The sequence below is a fragment of the Oryctolagus cuniculus genome, chromosome 10, assembly GCF_964237555.1.
Source record: "Oryctolagus cuniculus chromosome 10, mOryCun1.1, whole genome shotgun sequence".
Lineage (NCBI taxonomy): Eukaryota > Metazoa > Chordata > Mammalia > Lagomorpha > Leporidae > Oryctolagus > Oryctolagus cuniculus.
The window spans coordinates 98,393,244-98,412,894 of NC_091441.1; the positions used below are offsets into that span (position 1 = coordinate 98,393,244).

A 19,651-nucleotide genomic window follows, 5' to 3' on the forward strand; every position below is an offset into this window, starting at 1 on the left:
ATTTTTTTTTTTATTTTTTTATTTTTTTATTTTTTTGACAGGCAGAGTGGACAGTGAGAGAGAGAGACAGAGAGAAAGGTCTTCCTTTACCGTTGGTTCACCCTCCAATGGCCGCCGCGGCCGGCGCGCTGCGGCCGGCGCACCGCGCTGATCCGATGGCAGGAGCCAGGAGCCAGGTGCTTTTCCTGGTCTCCCATGGGGTGCAGGGCCCAAGCACCTGGGCCATCCTCCACTGCACTCCCTGGCCACAGCAGAGGGCTGGCCTGGAAGAGGGGCAACCGGGACAGAATCCGGCGCCCCGACCGGGACTAGAACCCGGTGTGCCGGCGCCGCTAGGCGGAGGATTAGCCTAGTGAGCCGCGGCGCCGGCCTATGAGAGTTTCTAACATGAAACTCATCTATGGGCTTCAGGAGCAAGCATGGGAGGACTATCCATCAATTCCCTAAAACTGACTATAACATTCTGTAAGCAAATTATACTTGTACTGTATGGAAGGAAATATCATGGATACCTGGATTGTGAGATTATTGAAAGAAGGGGTGAGTCTGGTATCATTAATCTGTATATCTCACACCTACTATATAGTGTACAGCATAAAGTAATCACAACATGCCAGCGCTTACGTACACAAGCAAATATGCAGAAGCACTTGCCAGTCTAATGCATAAATCATTTAGGTAAACTTCTGTTGGTCTACAGTCACACAGATTACCTGGAACCTGTTTCATAAAAATATTCTATTTTCTTGAAGAGATTTTAAAATTTGTAATTCTCACCCATAAATACACTTCAAAGTGAGGTCTTACCTATACCCTTAGCATAAGTTTAACTGTTACCTCAGGTTTCTGTTCTTTATTTGCTTTATTTTAAAAGTTGTATCTTTTTTGTTAGTTACTTCTTCTGTAAAATGTAATCCTGGGCATCAGCCAAGCCAACATAAATCCAAGGATATATCAGGTCCTGTTTCTCTAGAAAGACTGGTACATTATTTGTAGGGTTAATCACTGCATTAGCCAATAACTGGCTCTTTCCAGCTTCAACCACCTTCTCTTCCTAAGACATGGAGGTAGCAACATAATGTTTGTAACTTCTGCAGGATAGTGGAGCTCTTTTCACCATCAAAATCAAGAGAGAAGTGATCCCTGAACAGTACAGTGAGCCCAGCATCGCAACACAGTGTTTCCATTTGAAAAGCAAGTGTTATATGTACTGTAGGAATAAGGAAGACTCCTTAAATATAATGGAATAGAGGAAAGGGAACATTTTTAGAAATACTGTTTCATAATATCATAAAGGAAAATAACAAAGGAGAAAAAAATGAGGAATATGTGAACAAGCTACCCATCGTTAGGTTACTTACCATCTTATAGAGATCTGAGACACTAATTTGATCTGAATCCACTACTTCAAAGTCCTTCCGGGGCACCAGGTCCAGGCCCAAATGCCTAGTAAAGATAAAGACCACATTCAGCATGCCATGTCCTCATGTATGTGCCTGGGAACCTTTACCATCTAGATATTGTGGACAGAGGTTCAGACACTGCACTAGCATTAACATGCCTTTATCCAGCAACATCTAATTTTATTCACTTATTCATTAACAAGGTGAGGGATTCTAAGTCTGACACAATTCCAGTCAAGTCATTCCATTTGTGATGATAAAAAGGTTTCATTCAATACTGTTTTTCTAAGAGTGCTTAAGATCTTTAAGCATGGATTTTTTTAAATCATCCTTAAAAAGCCATGTTTATTTTTCTCTTTCACTCCAGCCTACAGGTACGTTCGAGGTTCAGTCACACATTACTTTCACTGGGATGACAAAATTATTCAGAGTGATCAAGTAGATTTGTAATTCAAAGTCAATACATAAAAACTATCTAAAAAAGATACTAAACTCAAAGTGATGTATGTCTTGGTCAAGTTTTATTTCAAAATTAGTTTAACTAATAGTAGTAAAGACCTGATTATGTATTAGCACCAATATCTTAAGAAACATTCACAAGAAGTTTAACCAAGGAGTGTGATTTCTTGAGACAACAGTATTTAAAAGATCTACTATAATTTTGGACAGAAAGAAATAGCAGTAATTAATGGCTGACTGGGTGGCAGTATTAGGCAGTGGAAATAACTCTAGGCACAGTGAGAACTCTTGGTTTCAAGTATGGTGCACAGCTTGCATTTAACAAATGTTAGCTCCTGGGGCTGACACTAGGGCACAGCAGGCTAAGCCTCTGCCTGCAGCACAGGCATCCCATATGGGCACTGGTTCATGTCCTGGCTGCTCCTCTTCCAATCCAGCTCTCTGCCTATGGCCTGGGAAAGCAGTGGAAGATGGTCCAAGTGCTTGGACCCTTGCACTCTCATGGGAGACCTGGAAGAAGCTCCTGACTCCTGGTTTCAGGTTGGCCCAGCTCCAGCCATTTGGGTCATTTGGGGAGTGAACCAGCAGATGAAAGACATTTCTGTCTTTCTTCTCTGTCTATAGCTCTACCTCTCAAATAAATAAATAAAAATCTCTAAAGAAAAATGTTAGCTCCTTTTCCGTGATCTAGGACAACAGCTTTAAATATGGAGTTCAATGCAGTGATAAGGGGTTATGGGACTGTTACTGCTTTAGACTCTGGATGAGTGCGTGTTCACATCTGATTTTTTTTTTCCTAAGGAGAAGATATATTCACCTCTCATTAGGGTCTCAGAGATGCTCTGCAGCTATCCTACTTCAAAACAAGGGCTATGAATTATTATGTCTGGCAAAAGTATCCCATGGGACAATGGAAAGAGAAATTATTTCTTGTTTTTTCAACTATACTATGAACTATTTTTAGAATATTCTAGCAAAACCAACTCTATAGGCTCTCTGTACATAAAACTGCCACTCATTTAAAATAGTCAGAAGTACATCCAAAATGCAGACAAACTTTATTTAAAATTTATACCCTATTTATAGGAAAATATCTGAAGAGGCTAAACAAATCAAAATAAGATTGATAAAAAATGAAAATCAAACCTATATGAAGAAGATACATGCAAACATACTAATCACATAGGATAAAATGGTTATTATGATTAAGAATTAAAATTTAGATGTACACTTTCTAGCAGGCAATATAAAAGAAAAACATGTAATTCTTTTAAAGGATGAAAGTACTTTTCTACTAAAGGATAATTGGCATTATCCTTTACAAGCAACATATTACATATATACCATAACTTGCATTAAAGGATAACTTACATTTCCTTTCAATAGAAAATCATAAATTTTTAAAAAGCTTTACTTATTTATTTGAACATCAGAGTTACAAAAAGACAGGGAGAGACAGAGAGAGATCGTCCATCTGCTGGTTCACTCCAGGTGGCTGTAATAGTCAGGGCTAGGCCAGGCCAAAGCCAAAAGCCAGGATCTTCTTCTAGGTCTCCCACATGGGTGGCAGAGGCTGTTTTGCACAGGTCATTAGTAGGGAGCTGGATTGGAAGTGCAGCAGCTGGGTCATAAACTGGTGCCCATATGGGATGCCAGTGTCATAGGCAGCAGCTTTACTTACTATATTGCCATGCCAGAACTGAAAATTACAAGTTTTTAAAGAGAAAAAATTTTTTGCTACTAAATACTGAAAAAAGACCTCAAAGTTTACATAATAATAAGTTCAGTAATATACTAAGGGTTTTAACTACAATAGTTTACAGTTTACAGTAAAATTATGCCATTGAATTTGTCTGATTATTGAAGTTAAGGCATTTAAACCTATAAGATATTTTATTTCTCTGCCACTGGGATCCTGCATTCTTAAGTCAATAAAGCCTACATTTCATCAGTTACTATTAAGAATTCTTGATTTTTCTGACACAGTTCCAGGCTATTAGATTTTTTTTTAAAAAATTTTATTTATTTGAAAGACAGAGTTATAGAGAGAGGGAGAGAGAGAGAGAGAGAGAGAGGGGTCTTCCAAAAACTGGTTCACTCCCAAATGGCTGCAATGGCTGGAGCTGAGCCAATCCAAATTCAGGAGCCAGGAGCTTCCTCTGGGTCTTCCAAGGGTGCAGAGACCCAAGGACTTGAGCCATCCTTTACTGCTTTCCCAGGTCATAGCAGAGAGCTGGATCAGAAGAGAAGCAGCTGGGACTAGAACCAGCGCCCACATGGGATGCCAGTGCTGTAGGCTGGGGCTTTAACCCACTGCTTTAACCTGCTGTACCACAGTGCCAGTCCCTAGGTCATTCGCTTTTAACACTGAGGGCATACAAAGGCAGCAGTGTCAATGGACAGCAAAGAGAGCTACAGCATTTCTTTCTATACCTCTTCTAATATAAATTTATATGATAAAAATAATTTTGCAGGAATAGATATTTTATATAAATGTGGGACAAAAGTAGAAAGATCACAAAAATGATATTAGTATTAGGAAACTCGAATTATAAAACTGATCTTTTAAAATATTTTCCAGGGGCCAGTACTGTGGCACAGCAGGTAAGGCAGCTGCTTGCAGTGCCAGCTTCCCATATGGGCACCGGTTCAAGTCCCAGCTGTTCCACTTCCAATCCTTGGCCTGGGAAAGCAGTGGAAGATGGCCCAAGTTGTTGGGCCCTTGCATCTAACTGGGAGACCAGAAAAAGCTCCTGGCTCCTGGCTTCAGATCAGCCCAGCTACAGCTGTTGCAGCCATCTGGGAGTGAACCAGTGAATAGAAGAACTCTCGATCCCCCCCTCCCTCCCTCTCTCTCTCTGCCTCTTTCTAACTCAGCCTTTCAAATAAATAAATCTTTAAGAAAAAAACATTTTCCAAATTTTCTGTAATCATGCCATTTAAACATTCATAAAAAAGAGATAACATTTCATATACATTATTTAATCACTAGAGTTCCAAAAATATACATGCATCCCTTGCTATCTGTGGAAGATTAGTTCCAGGACCCTTCATGAATATTAGAATCAGGAGAAGCTCAAGTTATTTATATAAAATGGTATAGTGTTTACAGAGTGATTGATGTACATCCTACTGTACATACGAAATCATCTCCAGATTACTTATAACATTAATACAATGCAGTTGGTTGAATCTGTCGATGAAAAACCCATAAATATGGAGGGCTGACTGTATATGAAATAATATATTTTAAAAAAATAAAAAAGAATTGAGCAAACAATCCAATCAAAATACATGTTTTAGACATAACAGCTTAAGAAAATCCAGATGGCATCTGAGTCAGTAGGGCCAGTAGAGTACTGAGGGAGCATATATGCTCTTGGTAGTTCAGTGTACTCAGTAATGGGCCTTTTGGAGACTGTCATCCATGTAAATAGTCTTAGCATTATGGTACCTTTAGTTCCTTGTCTAGGTGATGACCCACCCATAAACCAACCACGACACCCTACACATATTAAGAACCAAACCAACGATATTGGATGCAGGGAATATACTATATTGTTTTGCTATGCATATGTTCTTATCATGCTAATTCCCTCATAAGAGTAGAGTGCTTTCCCTCTTTTAAGAGTAGCTAGAGTATAGTACCTTTCAGTTTCTCAATTTCACTATCTTAGGGAGTAACAGCATGATTAATTGGTAAAAATAAAAAACTGAACTCCTACTAAAACCATCTTTAATGGAAGAATGGTGGTTTGCAAAAGTTTAATTGGCAACTATTCTCAATGGAAGAAGGCAGACATATTGCATGGTAAGAAGCAAAACAATGTTCACTACAAATTTCATCCTGAAAAAGAGGCTGCTGGCTATTTCTTTCCACAGTTTACTCTGAGAATAGCAAATAGTAAGTGCAGGAAATAGTCAACATGATTTCTTTTCTATCCTCACAGCACATAGCCAGTCCAGCAGAGTAATCAGCAACATGTCAGATTGTCAAATTTTTATCCTGGCCCTTCCACCAGGCCACACTGTCTGAGCTACTATCATAAGCTGCTGTGAGGATTAATCCATATGTAACAATGTGAACAGTGTCTAAAATCGGGAATTGCTATTGCTGTTATAATTATTATGTTTATATATAATATAAATAGTCAAAATATTGCTTGAAATACAGGGATTATGATCAAAGAGATAAATGAATTAAAAAAAACTTCAACCTGATGAACATAAGCAGGGGGTAAACACTGATGCATATCAATACATTCAGGGCCAGCGCTATGGCCAGCAGGTTAAAGCCCTGGCCTGAAGTGCCAGCATCCCATATGGGTGCCGGTTCTAGTCCCAGCTGCTCCTCTTCCAATCCAGCTCTCTGATATGCTATGGCCTGGGAAAGCAGTAGAAGATGGCCCAAGTCTTTGGGTCCTTGCACCCATGTGGGAGACCTGGAAGAAGCTCTTGGCTCCTGGCTTTGGATCAGTGCAGCTCCAACCATTGCAGCCATCTGGGGAGTGAACCAGCGGATGGAAAACCTCCCTCTCTGTCTCTACTTTTCTCTGTAACTCTTTCAAATAAATAAAAATAAATCTTTAAAAAAATACATAAATGCACTATGGAACTGAGATTTATCACTAACTGCTTACGTGAATAATTGTCACAAAATAGTCTTCCCTTACTTATCATTGATCATTCATTCACTTCAGTAATTCAGTAAATATTTATTAGAACCTATTTTGTACTATGTTCACACTGAGCTTGACACAGCTGTGAATGAGAGACATACTCATGATCGTATATTCTTTTAGATGTTAGCTACCTGAGGTCCTGAATCTTTGTATGAAATTCTAGGGCCGGTGCCCCAGCTCACTAGGCTAATCCTCTGCCTGTGGCGCCAGCACCCCGGGTTCTAGTCCCAGTTGGGGCACCGGTTTTGTCCCAGTTGCTCCTCTTCCAGTCCAGCTCTCTGCTGTGGCCCAGGAAGGCAGTGGAGGATGGCCCAAGTGCTTGGGCCCTGCACCCGCATGGGAGACCAGGAGGAAGCACCTGGCTCCTGGCTTCGGATTGGTGCAGTGCGCCGGTTGTAGTGGCCATTTGGGGGGTGAACCAAAGGAAAAGGAAGACCTTTCTCTCTGTCTCTCTCTCTAACTTCCTGTCAAAAAAAAAAAAAAAAAAAAAAAAGAGAGAGAGAGAGAAATTCTAAATTTTATATTTTGTTTTGATGTTCCATATTCTATGTTTTTCTTTTAGGGTTCTTCATCTGAACCATAGAACATAGAAAATAATTAGAATATAATTAATATTGGATGATTTAAGGAATAAGGTTACAACTTAAGTTCTCTTAGTTTTTGCTAATTTCAGATGTCCTGAAGCTGGAAAGTATGATCATCCCTCAAAGACAAAATACTGAGTCATTAATCTTTCCGGGTCCTAGCTAAAAGTATGCTCAGAGGAAACCAAACAACTGCTGTTGTTGGTTACTCAAACAGTAATTCCCTTGGTGAAGGACATAAACTCAGTGGGAAGAATAGACTATGGATGGGTTAGGGTATGTGAACATCTGACACAGAAAGTAGAAAAGGAAGGAGGGAATGAAAAATGATGAAGAATGAGAAAGAAATAACAGAAGAACTTGAATTGTAATGGTATATTAGTGATCTGTCCTATATTTTGTGACTTTATAATAAAAAGACACAAATTATTTCAGGGTAGGCATTTGGCACAGCGGTGAATTTTACCATCTGGGATACGCATATCCCATATTATAATATTTGAGTCTGAGCCCAACTCTGCCTCTGATCCAGTTTCCTGCCAATGCATACTGTGGGAGACCACAAAGCGATGGCTCAAGTACTTGGAATCCAGGCATTCCAGGAGATCAGAATGGCATTCCAGGAGCATGGCTTCAGCCTGGCCCAAACCCAGCTATTGCATGCATTAGAAAGTGAACCAGCAGCTGGAAGACCTACCCCCCCCCCACCCCGCCGTCCCTCCCTGCTTTACAAATAAATACAATTTTTTAAAAAGATACCAAGTATTTCATTTGAACCACAATCCACAGAAACATCATTTTAATTAAACAAAAATATACAAAATATCTACATTTTCTTCAAATTGGCACTTTCTAGCTAAAAAAAAAAAATTTCTATGAATTATACTAAGAATAAAGCAAGGGCCAACACTGTGGCTTAGCAGGTAAAGCCTCTGCCTGCAGTGCAGGCATCCTATTAGGGGTGCCAGTTTGAGTCTGGCTGCTCTACTTCCAATCCAGCTCTCTGCTATGACCTGGGAAAGCAATAGAAGATGGTCCAAGTCCTTGGGCCCCTGCCTCATGTGGGAGACCAGGAGGAGTCTACTGATTCCTGGCTTCGGATCGACGTAGTTCCAGGCGTTATGGCTATCTGGGGAGTGAACCATCAGATGGAAGTCTCTCTCTCTCTCTCTCTTTCTCTACCTCTGCCTTTTAAATAAAAATAAATAAATCTAGCATTTCTTACTTAGGTATTTTTCTAAGGCAGAAATTAACTGAGCTGTGTCAGTCCTGAGTTATTTACAATTTTAATTTAGCTATACTGTGTTTACTGTAGTGAAAAAATTAGACACTGAGCAAAACTTGCCAATATAATTATGGAAGGTATTGAAAATATTAACGAATTAAAATTACATTCCTAGATAAAATTTTTATAATTCGCTTGGAGTAGATATTGATGGAACAAGGACATAAGCCTCAGCGATGCTCCCTCATTGCCCAAAACAGATAAACACTGGAATGTATTTCTTGCCCTTGAATCTCAATTGGGTTCCACATCTATTGCCTTCATACCCCACCTCCCATAGACACCTGAAAGACCAGTTGCTCAGAACACCTGAACGCCCTTTTCCAAGAATTCCCCCTCTGTCTGCTGCTCCATATCCCACCCCCAACCCAACCTTCCTAAAATATAAAAAGCCCGTCCCCTGGGGGTCTTGGCCTTCTTTCATGTGTTCTATCAATGTGCACGCAGGCAGTTGGTCACCCACCTCTACGGATTTATTTTCTGTGAATTAATTCGGTCTGGCTGTAAATTTGTACAATGTCTCCTCTCTATTCTGCGACTCTTTTCCTAACAGATAAGATTAACTGACTTATTTTATGTTTAGCATATTTGAGCAGAGAAAGGACTAGTTAATCTGAACACTTTGTTTCATGCCCTTTCTGTATTTCCTATAGTTCCAAAACATATAAGAACACAAAATTATGAGTGTTGTTCTCTACTTGATAACTTTTAATAACTTTTTACATACAGAGTCTACATATCCAAACAGTCTAACAAATGCAAGCTATACCAACTTATTACTTCAATTTTTGATGTTTTTGTCAAATAAATAGTTCTTAATTTTAAGAAACAAAAATTATTATTATATAGCTGTGGATAGTTCTGTATCTAAGCTCTAAACAGGATCCATTTTATACTTGCAAGTTCTAACTGAACGTTAAATTACATACATACACACACACATATGCACACATATATATAGTAGGACATACAGTATTCACATTTGGAGAGTAGAAAAAGATTAAATAGCATAAAGACTACAATAAGTTGCCTGGATTTATTTTCACATTCACAAATAATCAGAGAGATGGTAAGGTCCTGCCAAAAGTATATAGGCTTGGGAATCAGTTCCAGGTACAAACACCAGCTCTACTACTCACTGTGGAAGGCTGGGAAATGTACTTCTGAGCCTTAATTTCCTCACTAGGTAAAAATGGAGCTTCTATCTTGGAAGTGCACAGCAGCATTTCATTATGAGAGGATATCTAACAGGTAAGATTATGCGCTTACCACAGTGATGGAGGTATACATTCAATAAACTACTAATAGTTATTAATAGCCTGTAAAATAAATTCTGAAAAGCCAGCCCTATAATGTCTGTGCAAGAGCTTACAAAAAGCATACAAGTTTTAAATCATATATGAATATTTAATTACATCAATTTAAACATTAAAATACATCAAGCAATCATTGATGGTAAATCCAACACATATGTGCTAAGCTTCAACATTTCATGGCACTTCTAAAAGAGGTGAAACAAGAAGTATGGAAATATTGGGGCATAAAATGAGAACACTGAACATGGTTAGTACTGCTAAGCTTTTGTGTGAAATAATCATTTTTACATACTCAAATGGTATAAAATGACTATTTTTACATTATACCATCTCATTTCAAAACAGGAATGACAGTTCAAATTAGCAAAGCAAGAATTAGAGAACAGTCCTATGGTGTGGGAGCAACAGGTCTTTTTCCTTTAATAATAACAGATCTACAAAGTTCTTGCTTAGGCTTTTAAGTGACTATATTTTCTATTGGGTAAAGTAGAAAATAGGGTGCAGGAGGCAGATGGGGTTGAGGAAAAGAAGTACAAAGAGAAGAAATGTCTGGAGGTTAGCGATAGAAAGCAGGGAAAGGGGAATAGGAGTAACAGGGAACACAGGAAGAAGTGTGTTTCTGATTTTTATTTATTAAAATGACATCCATATAAATATTCCTTCCACACACACACACACACACACACACACACACACAAGGGGTTCTGTCCATAGGTGAGTGATTGACAAGCTTCCCTTCCTGGTCACTTGAAATGTTCTGGTCATTATACTTTGAAACCCTTAAACCACAATGCAGAGGTCTTTGTGATAAGGTCCCAGTTCACACTCTGGTTGCCTTCTTATCACCTAGAACGCTGGCTTTTGTATTTTGTTTATCTGAAGGAGAAACATCCAGGAAGGCATTCTGTTCATAGGGGTAGGTTACTCTTTATACGGATTTTTAAAAATTTAAAAAAAAAATTTTTTTTTTTGATTTAAAGAAACACAGAGAGAAAGAGAGACTGACAGACAAGCAGGGCTCCTATCCACTGGTTTACGTTCCAAATGCCTGCAACAGCCTGCCTGGGTCAAAACTGGAACTCAATCCAGGTCTCTCACGTAGGTGTCAGGAACCCAATTATCCAAGCCATCACCACTGACTACCAGGATGTGCATTAGCAGGATCCTGAAGTAAGGAGCCACAGTAAGGAAGCACACCCAGGTATTTCAACGTGGGTCTTGGTATCTTAACTGCCAGGCTAAATATCCATTCCCTTACATATATTTTTAAGCCAAGTCCATAAAACACTTTATTTATGTATTTTCAGTTTTATTTCAAATTCAGAGAGAGGGAGAGAGAGACAGACAGACAGAGAGAGACAAGGAGAATATACTCACAACTGCCAGAACTGGGCCAGCCTAAAGCCAGGAGCCAAGAACTTAGCCTAGGACTCCCAACTGGTAAGGACTCAACTACTTGAATCATCACCTGCTACCTTCCATGGGGCACATTAGCAGGAAGCTAGAAGCAGAAGCAGAGCCAGGACCTGAACCCAGGTACTGTGATATGGGATGCAGGCATCCCAAGTGGCACTGTAAAATGCTTGCCCCCAAATCCCTTCATAAGCTCCAAAGCCCATTTGTCCCTCACCCCATGACTCTGGGACCTGCAGGTCAGAATGGCCTCATTAGCTCAAGTTTCCTCCACCTTTGCTGGGCTTCTCTTATCACTAATCTTCCACCTATCTACTGTCCAGATTCCAAAAACAGTTCACAAGTCTCATTTATTAAGTGGGCCTCCTAACATTGATGACTTGAGAGGGAGAAGAGCTAAAAACACAAATTTAAATATACTTAGGCTATATATACTTATTAAGTAGGAAGCAACCTGCTCATATAAAACTTCAATGGACCTAATTTTAAAAGAATAAGCACTTGAAAATTTACCAATTATTAAATCTGGAAAGAAACAAAATCTGAATAATATCTACTCTAATTTCTCATGAGTATGTCTTTGAATTTTACTTCTATGGCAATAGGAAATCATCGATTCCACTACCAAAATAGAAGACTATTTTTTAATGACAAGATAGTTACGAATATCCTGAAGTAAAAATGTATGGTCTCCATTTGTAGATTATGCCAATTCAGATTCACTGAATAGCTAAAAGGTGGAAAGGACACTGAATTCATATCTTCAAAAGAGCATTACAAGATAATTTTAAAAGCATATTCTGATTAGAAAGGTCTAGAATTAAGGAATTTGAGCTGGAAGAGACCTCAAAGGATAATCTAATCCAATAATTTACTTTTTAAAATGTTTATTTATTCACTTTTTTTTTTAAAGAGCTTCAAATTTTTTTTTTTAATTTTTTGACAGGCAGAGTGGACAGTGAGAGAGAGACAGACAGAGAGAAAGGGCTTCCTTTTGCTGTTGGTTCACCCTCCAATGGCCGCCGCGGCCGGCGCGCTGCGGCCGGTGCACCGCGCTGATCCGATGGCAGGAGCCAGGAGCCAGGTGCTTTTCCTGGTCTCCCATGGGGTGCAGGGCCCAAGCACCTGGGCCATCCTCCACTGCACTCCCGGGCCACAGCAGAGAGCTGGCCTGGAAGAGGGGCAACCGGGACAGAATCCGGCGCCCCTATTTATTCACTTTTATTTGTTTGAAAGGCAGAGCGACAAAGAGAGGGAGGGTGAAAAGGAAGGAAGGAGGGAGGGAGGGGGAGAGAGAAAGAGAGGGAAAACAAGAGAGAGGGAGAGGGAGGGAGGGAGAGAGAGGGGGAGAGAAGAGGAGGGGAGAGAGAGAGAGAGAGAGAGGGAGAGAGGGAGAGAGGGAGAAAGAGGGAGAGGGGGGGAGAGAGAGAGAGAGAGAGAATGAATGAATATCTTTCATCCACTGGATCACTATCTAAACGCCCACAGAAGTTGACACTGGGCCAGGCTGAAGCTAAGAGCCAGAAATCTCATCTGGGTCTTCCACATTAGTAACAAGGGTTCAAGTACTTGAGTCATCAACTGTTATCTCCCAGGTGCATTAGCAGGAAGCTGGACAGGAAGCAGAGGGGGGACTCAATGTAAGACACTCTAATATGGGACCCACATATCCCAAGCAGCAATGTAATCCATTGCATCCCAACATGTACTACAAGTCCAATTCTTAACTCTTTTTTCCAGAAGTGAAATGGAAGCTAAATGAGTTTCAGTGACTAGAACTAATGATATCTTTTGCTAATTAGAAGAAATAACTATATCTAACAAAAATGATGCAATCTTAGTGGAGAATATAACATTAACTTTTAATTATTAAAGAGAAATTTTGATCAAGTTAGGATCTATGAGGACTGAGTTATTACAAATGAAACTTAAATGCCCAAATAATATTAATACTTACTCATTACCCCAGTCCAGACGTACAGTGATGTGTCGCTTAACCTCTCGCACCTGATCCTGAGTCAGGTGACCAGACAGGAGCTGCCTTCGCAGGTCAATAAGTTCATTCATCACATGGCGAAGTTTGTAGAAAAGATCTACTTTGTGTTTCTGAAAGAACATATTTGATGTTGGTTGAAATGCAAAGGGGATATGAAAAAGGAATGAAAAGAGAAAGAGAAAGAGTTAAACTATGAAGAGTGCTCATTTCTCTGAACTATAAAGGCAATGTAAAGAGAAGTTTATATAAAGGTCTTAAAAATTGCCCTTTGTTCCTGTTTATATATCTTTATATAGTGACAATGAACAAAGCAGCAAAACTGATGTGGCTCATGCAAAAGTTCCACTTATCTCTATTATCACGGACTACTCATTTTTCTAGTAAATTGAAGGTATTAAATAGAACAGAAGGTTTCACAACAGCCTGGAGCTATTTTGTCTCACAAGTCACAACACATGTTAAGAACAAAGACTTCACCCATATGGCAGTATTTCTGTGTCCTCCACAAAGTATATTTAAGTTAGGAGAGGGAGAATCATTTGTCCTATTCAGAAGCAACTAAGGTTTCCATATAGAACCACAGTCCCTAGAGTGAGATTCACTCTTGCTTTCTAGGTCTCATCTAGGTTCCTAATTAGCTTTCCTAAACAGCTATATGTCTCTAGTGTCACAGCCTATAATATGTTGAGAAGCTGGGGGCATCTCAGTCATAAGTGGGTGCCCATACCCTGTCAATCCTCCCAAATTCAAAGTCAGCGGGGAATGCAGATTTTTCCTTCTGGTAAAATCCCTGGATCATACACCCATACAATATCCGCTGGCTACAGCCCGACTCATTTCACAGTCATGCTAGGAGCATATTAAGTCTCTGCAGCTTGTACTAATGTTGGAATGGCTCCTTCTGCCTGCCTGTTTCCAGGCTGCTGTGGCTGCCTTGAAAAATGCCACTTTTAGAAAATTAAGTGGAAACATCTTAATGGTCTTAAGATCATTAAGCAGATGTTTTAGAAAAAAAAGGCATTTCAAGTCCTATTTGCTACAAGTCAAATCTTGATTCTTAAATTATTTAGGTTTCTGTTACATATATATATATGTATAATTTTACATAAAAGATGCTTAAAGATGTGTTACACACAGAAACAATATGAAAGAAAGTAAAGGAAGAAAATCTCTCAGTAAAAGATCACAGGAAGTTCAAAGTATATATTAGAAATATCGTTGGAAAAATGGCAGGGCAAAGTCACTACTTATCAAAGTCACACTGAATATAAATGGCCTCAACTCTCCAGTTAAAAGACACAGACTGGCTGAATGGATTAAAAACCAAAACCCATCCATTTGCTGCTTATAAGAAATGTGCCAGAGGATTCCAATTCAATCCCATCAAGGTGGCATGTACCAATGCCATCTTACTAGTCAAAGGGATTAGTTTCAGTTCACAATTGATCATAATGATAGGACTAAGAGTCAAAGTGATAACATAAACAAGACTAGTGTATGCTAATACTAACTGATAGAATTAAGAAGGAGAGAACAATCCAACATGGGAAGCGGGATACACAGCAGACGCATAGAATGGCAGAGAAATGGCAGAGACAAAATTAAAAAGACTAATAGGATTATTCAGAAATCATCAGAAGTTAATCCACAAATAAAAGAAACAGATTCATGACTTAGTGAAATTTTTTCTCATGAAATTGAGATTTTAAAGAGAAATCAAAATGAAATATTAGAAATGAAGAAGTCAATAGATCATATGAAAACCGGTGGAAAGCCTTAACAACAGATTTGGTGAGGCAGAAGAAAGAATATCCAAGCTAGAAGACAAATCTTTGGAAGTCTTCCAGTCAGACCAAAAAAAAAAAAAAAAAAAAAAGAAATTTGAAAAATTAAAAACAGTGATTTAAGGAATACTGTCAAATGACCCAACATATGAGTCTTAGGAGTTCCTGGAGTGGAAAGAGAATAGATAATAGGGTATATATAGTGAAACAATTTCAGAAAACTTCCCAGTTTGGAAGACGAAAGGGACATCCAAGTATAAGAAGCACACAGAAATCCTAACAGACATGACCAGAAAAGATTTTCACCATGACACATTGCAGCCTAATTTTCAACAGTAGAACATAAAGAAAAGATTCTAAAATGTGTACTAGAGGAATGCCAGATTACTTCCAGAGGATCACCTATTAAACTCAGCTGACTTCTCATCAGAAACCCTACAGGCTAGGAGAGACACAGTCCAAGTCTTAAGAGAAAAAAACTGTCAACCCAGAATACTGTATCCTACAAAGGCCTCATTTAGGAATGAAGGTGAAATAAAGACATTCCATAACAAACAGAAATTGAAAGAATTTGTCACCACCTATCCAGCCTTACAAAAGAAACATAACGATGTGCTACACAGAAAAACAGAAGCATAGTCATCACTATCAAAGAGTGTGAAGGCAGAAAATCTCCTAGTAAAAGTAGAAAGTAAACTCAAAGTAAACAATAGGAATAATTATGAGAAAATGGCAGGGCCAAGTCATTACTTATCAATAGTTACCCTGAATGCAAACAGCCTAAATTCTCCAGTTAAAAGACACAGATTGGCTGAATGGATTAAAAAAACAAGACCCACCTGTTTGTTGCCCACAAGAAACACATCTCACAAAAAATGATACAAACAGACTGAAAGTGAAAGAATGGAAAAAAATATATTCCATGCTAACAGAAACCAAAAAAAGAGCTAGGTAGCCATCCTAATAACAGACAATAGACTTTAAGACTAAACATGTTAAAGGAGACATAGAAGGGTACCATGTAATAATAAAGGAATCAATTAAACAGGAAGAGATGACTATAATAAACTTATATGCACCCAATTACAGGGCATCTGGCTAATTAAAACAAATGTTAATAGATCTAAAGGGAGACACAGACTTCAATATAATAGTAATGGGGAACTTCAACACCCTACTTTCAGCAATGGACAGATAAACCAGACAGAAAATCAACAAAGAAACAACAGAGCTAATCAACACTATGGACCAAATGGACCTAATTGATATTTACAGACTTTTCATTCCACAGGTGCATATACATTCTTCTCACCAGTGCATGGAACTTTCTGTGGGATAAACCACATGCTAGGCCATGAAGCAATTTTCATCAAATTAAAAAAAAAAAAGGGAAATCATAAATCATACCATGCATTCAATGTCCACAATGAGATGAAACTGGCAATCAACAACTCAAGAATTTCCAGAACACATGCAAACACGTGGAAACTAAACATGCTCCTGAATGAACAGTGCGTCATAGAAGAAATCAAAAGAGAAATAAAAAAATTGCTGGAAGTGAATGAAGATGATAACACACCAAAACAATGTGATACAGCAAAAATCAGAGTTAAGAGGGAAGTTTCTAACAATTGGTGCCTAGTTCAAGAAATTGGAAAGGCACCAAATAAATGAGCTATCAATGCATCTTAAGAACCTAGAAAAACCCCATTATATGTTAACATAAATAATATTTATTAAAAAAATCTCCTTTGCGGCCGGTGCCGCGGCTCACTAGGCTAATCCTCCGCCTTGCGGCGCCGGCACACTGGGTTCTAGTCCCGGTCGGGGCACCGGATTCTGTCCCGGTTGCCCCTCTTCCAGGCCAGCCCTCTGCTGTGGCCAGGGAGTGCAGTGGAGGATGGCCCAGGTGCTTGGGCCCTGCATCCCATGGGAGACCAGGAAAAGCACCTGGCTCCTGGCTCCTGCCATCGGATCGGCGGGGTGTGCCGGCCGCAGCGCGCCGGCCGCGGCGGCCATTGGAGGGTGAACCAACGGCAAAAGGAAGACCTTTCTCTCTGTCTCTCTCTCTCACTGTCCACTCTGCCTGTCAAAAAAAAAAAAATCTCCTTTGCAAGACAAAAAAAAAAAGAACCTAGAAAAACAACAACAAACCAAACCCAAAATTAGTAGGAGAAAAGAAACCGTTAAAATTAGAGAATAAACAAAACTTAGACAAAAAAATACAAAAGATCAGTGAAATGAAGAGCTAGTTCTCTGAAAAAAAAAATTGATACACCATTGGCCCAACAAACTACAAAAAGAGGTAGCAGAGCCAAATCAATAAAACAAGAGATGAAAAAGGAAATGTAACCACAGATACCACAGAAATAAAGAATCATCAGGAAATACTACAAAGAGTATATGCCAACAAATCAGGAAACGTAGAAAAAATGGATAGATTCCTAGACATAAACAATCTATCAAAATTGAGACATGAAAACACAGAAAACCTAAACAGACCAATAACCAAGATGCAGACTAAATCAGTAATAAAGTCCACCAACAAAGAAAAGCTCAAGACTGTACTTCTTCACTGTTGAATTCTAACAGAGAATTAAAAAAGAACTAATTCCAATTCTCCCAAGCTATTCATAAAAACTCAAAGGGATAGAATCCTCCTAAGCTACCTCTATGAAGCCAGCAGCACCCTAATTCCTAAATGAGAAAAGATACAACAGAAAAGAGAAGTATAGACCAATTTCTCTGATGAACATAGATGTAATGATCCTCAACAAAATACTAGTCAATCAAGTCCAACAACACATCAGGAAGATCATCGACACGAACCAAATGGGATTTATCCCTGGTATGCTGGGATGGTTCAATATTTGTGAATCAACCAATGTGATATATCAGATTAACAAACTTGTCTTTATCGCTGAGGAAGTTTTTTTTCCTACTATTTCTTGAACTCTGAGTGTAGCATTAATCTTATGAGTATAAAGGTAATTCAAAATAGATCTTTGTGAAAAATAAGAATGGGGATAAGATAGGGAGGAGGAAGAAGGTTGAGAGTGCAGATGGGAGGGAGGATGGGGTGGGAAGATTCACTATGTTCCTAACTTTGTAAATATGAAATGCATGAAGTTTGTATTCCTTAAATAAAATGTTTTTAGATAAAAAAAATTGGTAATGGGGAGGCAGGCATTATAGCATAGTGGGTTAATTTGCCACTTGCATCTCATAATGAGGTGCTTCTTTGTGTCCTGACTACTCTGCTTCTGACCCAACTTCCTACTAATGCACCCTAGGAGGCAGCACATTGTGGGATCAAGCCTTCAGGAATCATGAACTATAATTACAGCAAAAAAACTTCTTATCCTTTCTTTAGTTGATGAATAAATGAAGAAAGTGAATAAGCACCTTAACAGTACACAATTCTTACAAAAGGGCAGATATTATAAATTCCTGCCAGCTCAAGTAGCAGCAAGGCCTAATCAAACTGCAGCATTTGGAAAAGTGAAATCTGGAAGATATGCAGTGACACACACATTGCTTATTAAAAAATAAGCCACCCGTCTAAGCTTAAAAGAGTTAGAATTATTTTTCTATCAAAGCATACACAGGAATCCATTTCATGCATATGTACAAAGCATTCATTGATTCATTTAACCAATTAACATATAGAGCACACCTGCTGAGTGCTATCACTTTGCTGTGAACCAAATTCCCTGCTCTGAAGGTATTTTTGTTCTAGAGCACAGAGACAGAAAATAGGGGAAGTTTTCCAGGCCTAAAAGAACAACTACAGAGGCCTTGATGTAGCAGTGGATACAGCCTGTTCCGAAAGAACAGGGAGGTTAATGAACCTTGAATCAATGAACAAGGGGGGAAGTGGTGATATTGCAGACAGAGAGGTAACAGGGACCAGATTAGATAGAGCCTTTGTAAACCATGTTGAGGGCTTTCGTTTTTTGTTTGTTTGTTTGTTTGTTTTGTTTTGTTTTTTGATAGGCAGAGTGGACAGTGAGAGAGAGACAGAGAGAAAGGTCTTCCTTCCACTGGTTCACCCTTCAGTGGCCACCACAGGCAGCGCGCTGTGGCCGGCGCACCGCGCTGATCCGAAGCCAGGAGCCAGGTGATTCTCCTGATCTCCCATGTGGGTGCAAGGCCCAAGCACTTGGGCCATCCTCCACTGCACTCCCGGGCCACAGCAGAGAGCTGGCCTGGAAGAGGGGCAACCAGGACAGAACCAGTGCCCCGACTGGGACTAGAACTTGGTGTGCTGGTGCCGCAGGTGGAGGATTAGCCTAGTGAGCCGCAGCACCGGCCGAAGGGCTTTGGCTTTTATTTTAAGGAAGATAGGAAGTTGCTGCATATTTGGAGTAGTAACATTATGTAATATGAATAAATCTTGGAAGCACCACTCTCAGTGCTCTGCTGAGTATTGACCCTGAAGAGATAAAGAGAAAAGCAGAGATTCCAGTCAAGACACTATTTACTGTAATAAAGATGACATTTTTTCTGGACAAAGAAAGAATGGTGATGTTAAGAAGGGGTTTGAAGTATTAGTCTGTAGAGCCCTTATTTTATTGAGTTCTTAGTTCTAATATTAGATTCCCTAATTCTTTGCTGAGTTTCACATTCGTATCACAAACTGTCTTTCTAATGTCACTGCACTGTCTGTCTATATTTGCTAGCATCTCATTGTTTCCTCAACACTATTCTCCTGCCTTTTTTTTTTTTT

General features: G+C 39.2%; 1 protein-coding gene across 15 annotated transcripts in view; it reads right to left on the minus strand.

Annotated features, from left to right (window-relative positions):
* Positions 1-19,651, minus strand: part of DOCK3 (dedicator of cytokinesis 3) — a 506,159-nt gene that overhangs the window by 225,486 nt on the left and 261,022 nt on the right. For 14 of the 15 annotated variants that reach the window (XM_051852375.2, XM_051852373.2, XM_051852369.2 and 11 more), the window contains exons 6-7: positions 13,100-13,248; positions 1,362-1,446 (exon numbers count right to left, since the gene is read on the minus strand). In XM_051852375.2, the coding sequence (XP_051708335.1) occupies positions 1,362-1,446; positions 13,100-13,248 (234 nt within the window). The remainder of the gene's footprint in view (positions 1-1,361; positions 1,447-13,099; positions 13,249-19,651) is intronic. The other variant, XM_051852376.2, reaches the window with a different exon arrangement.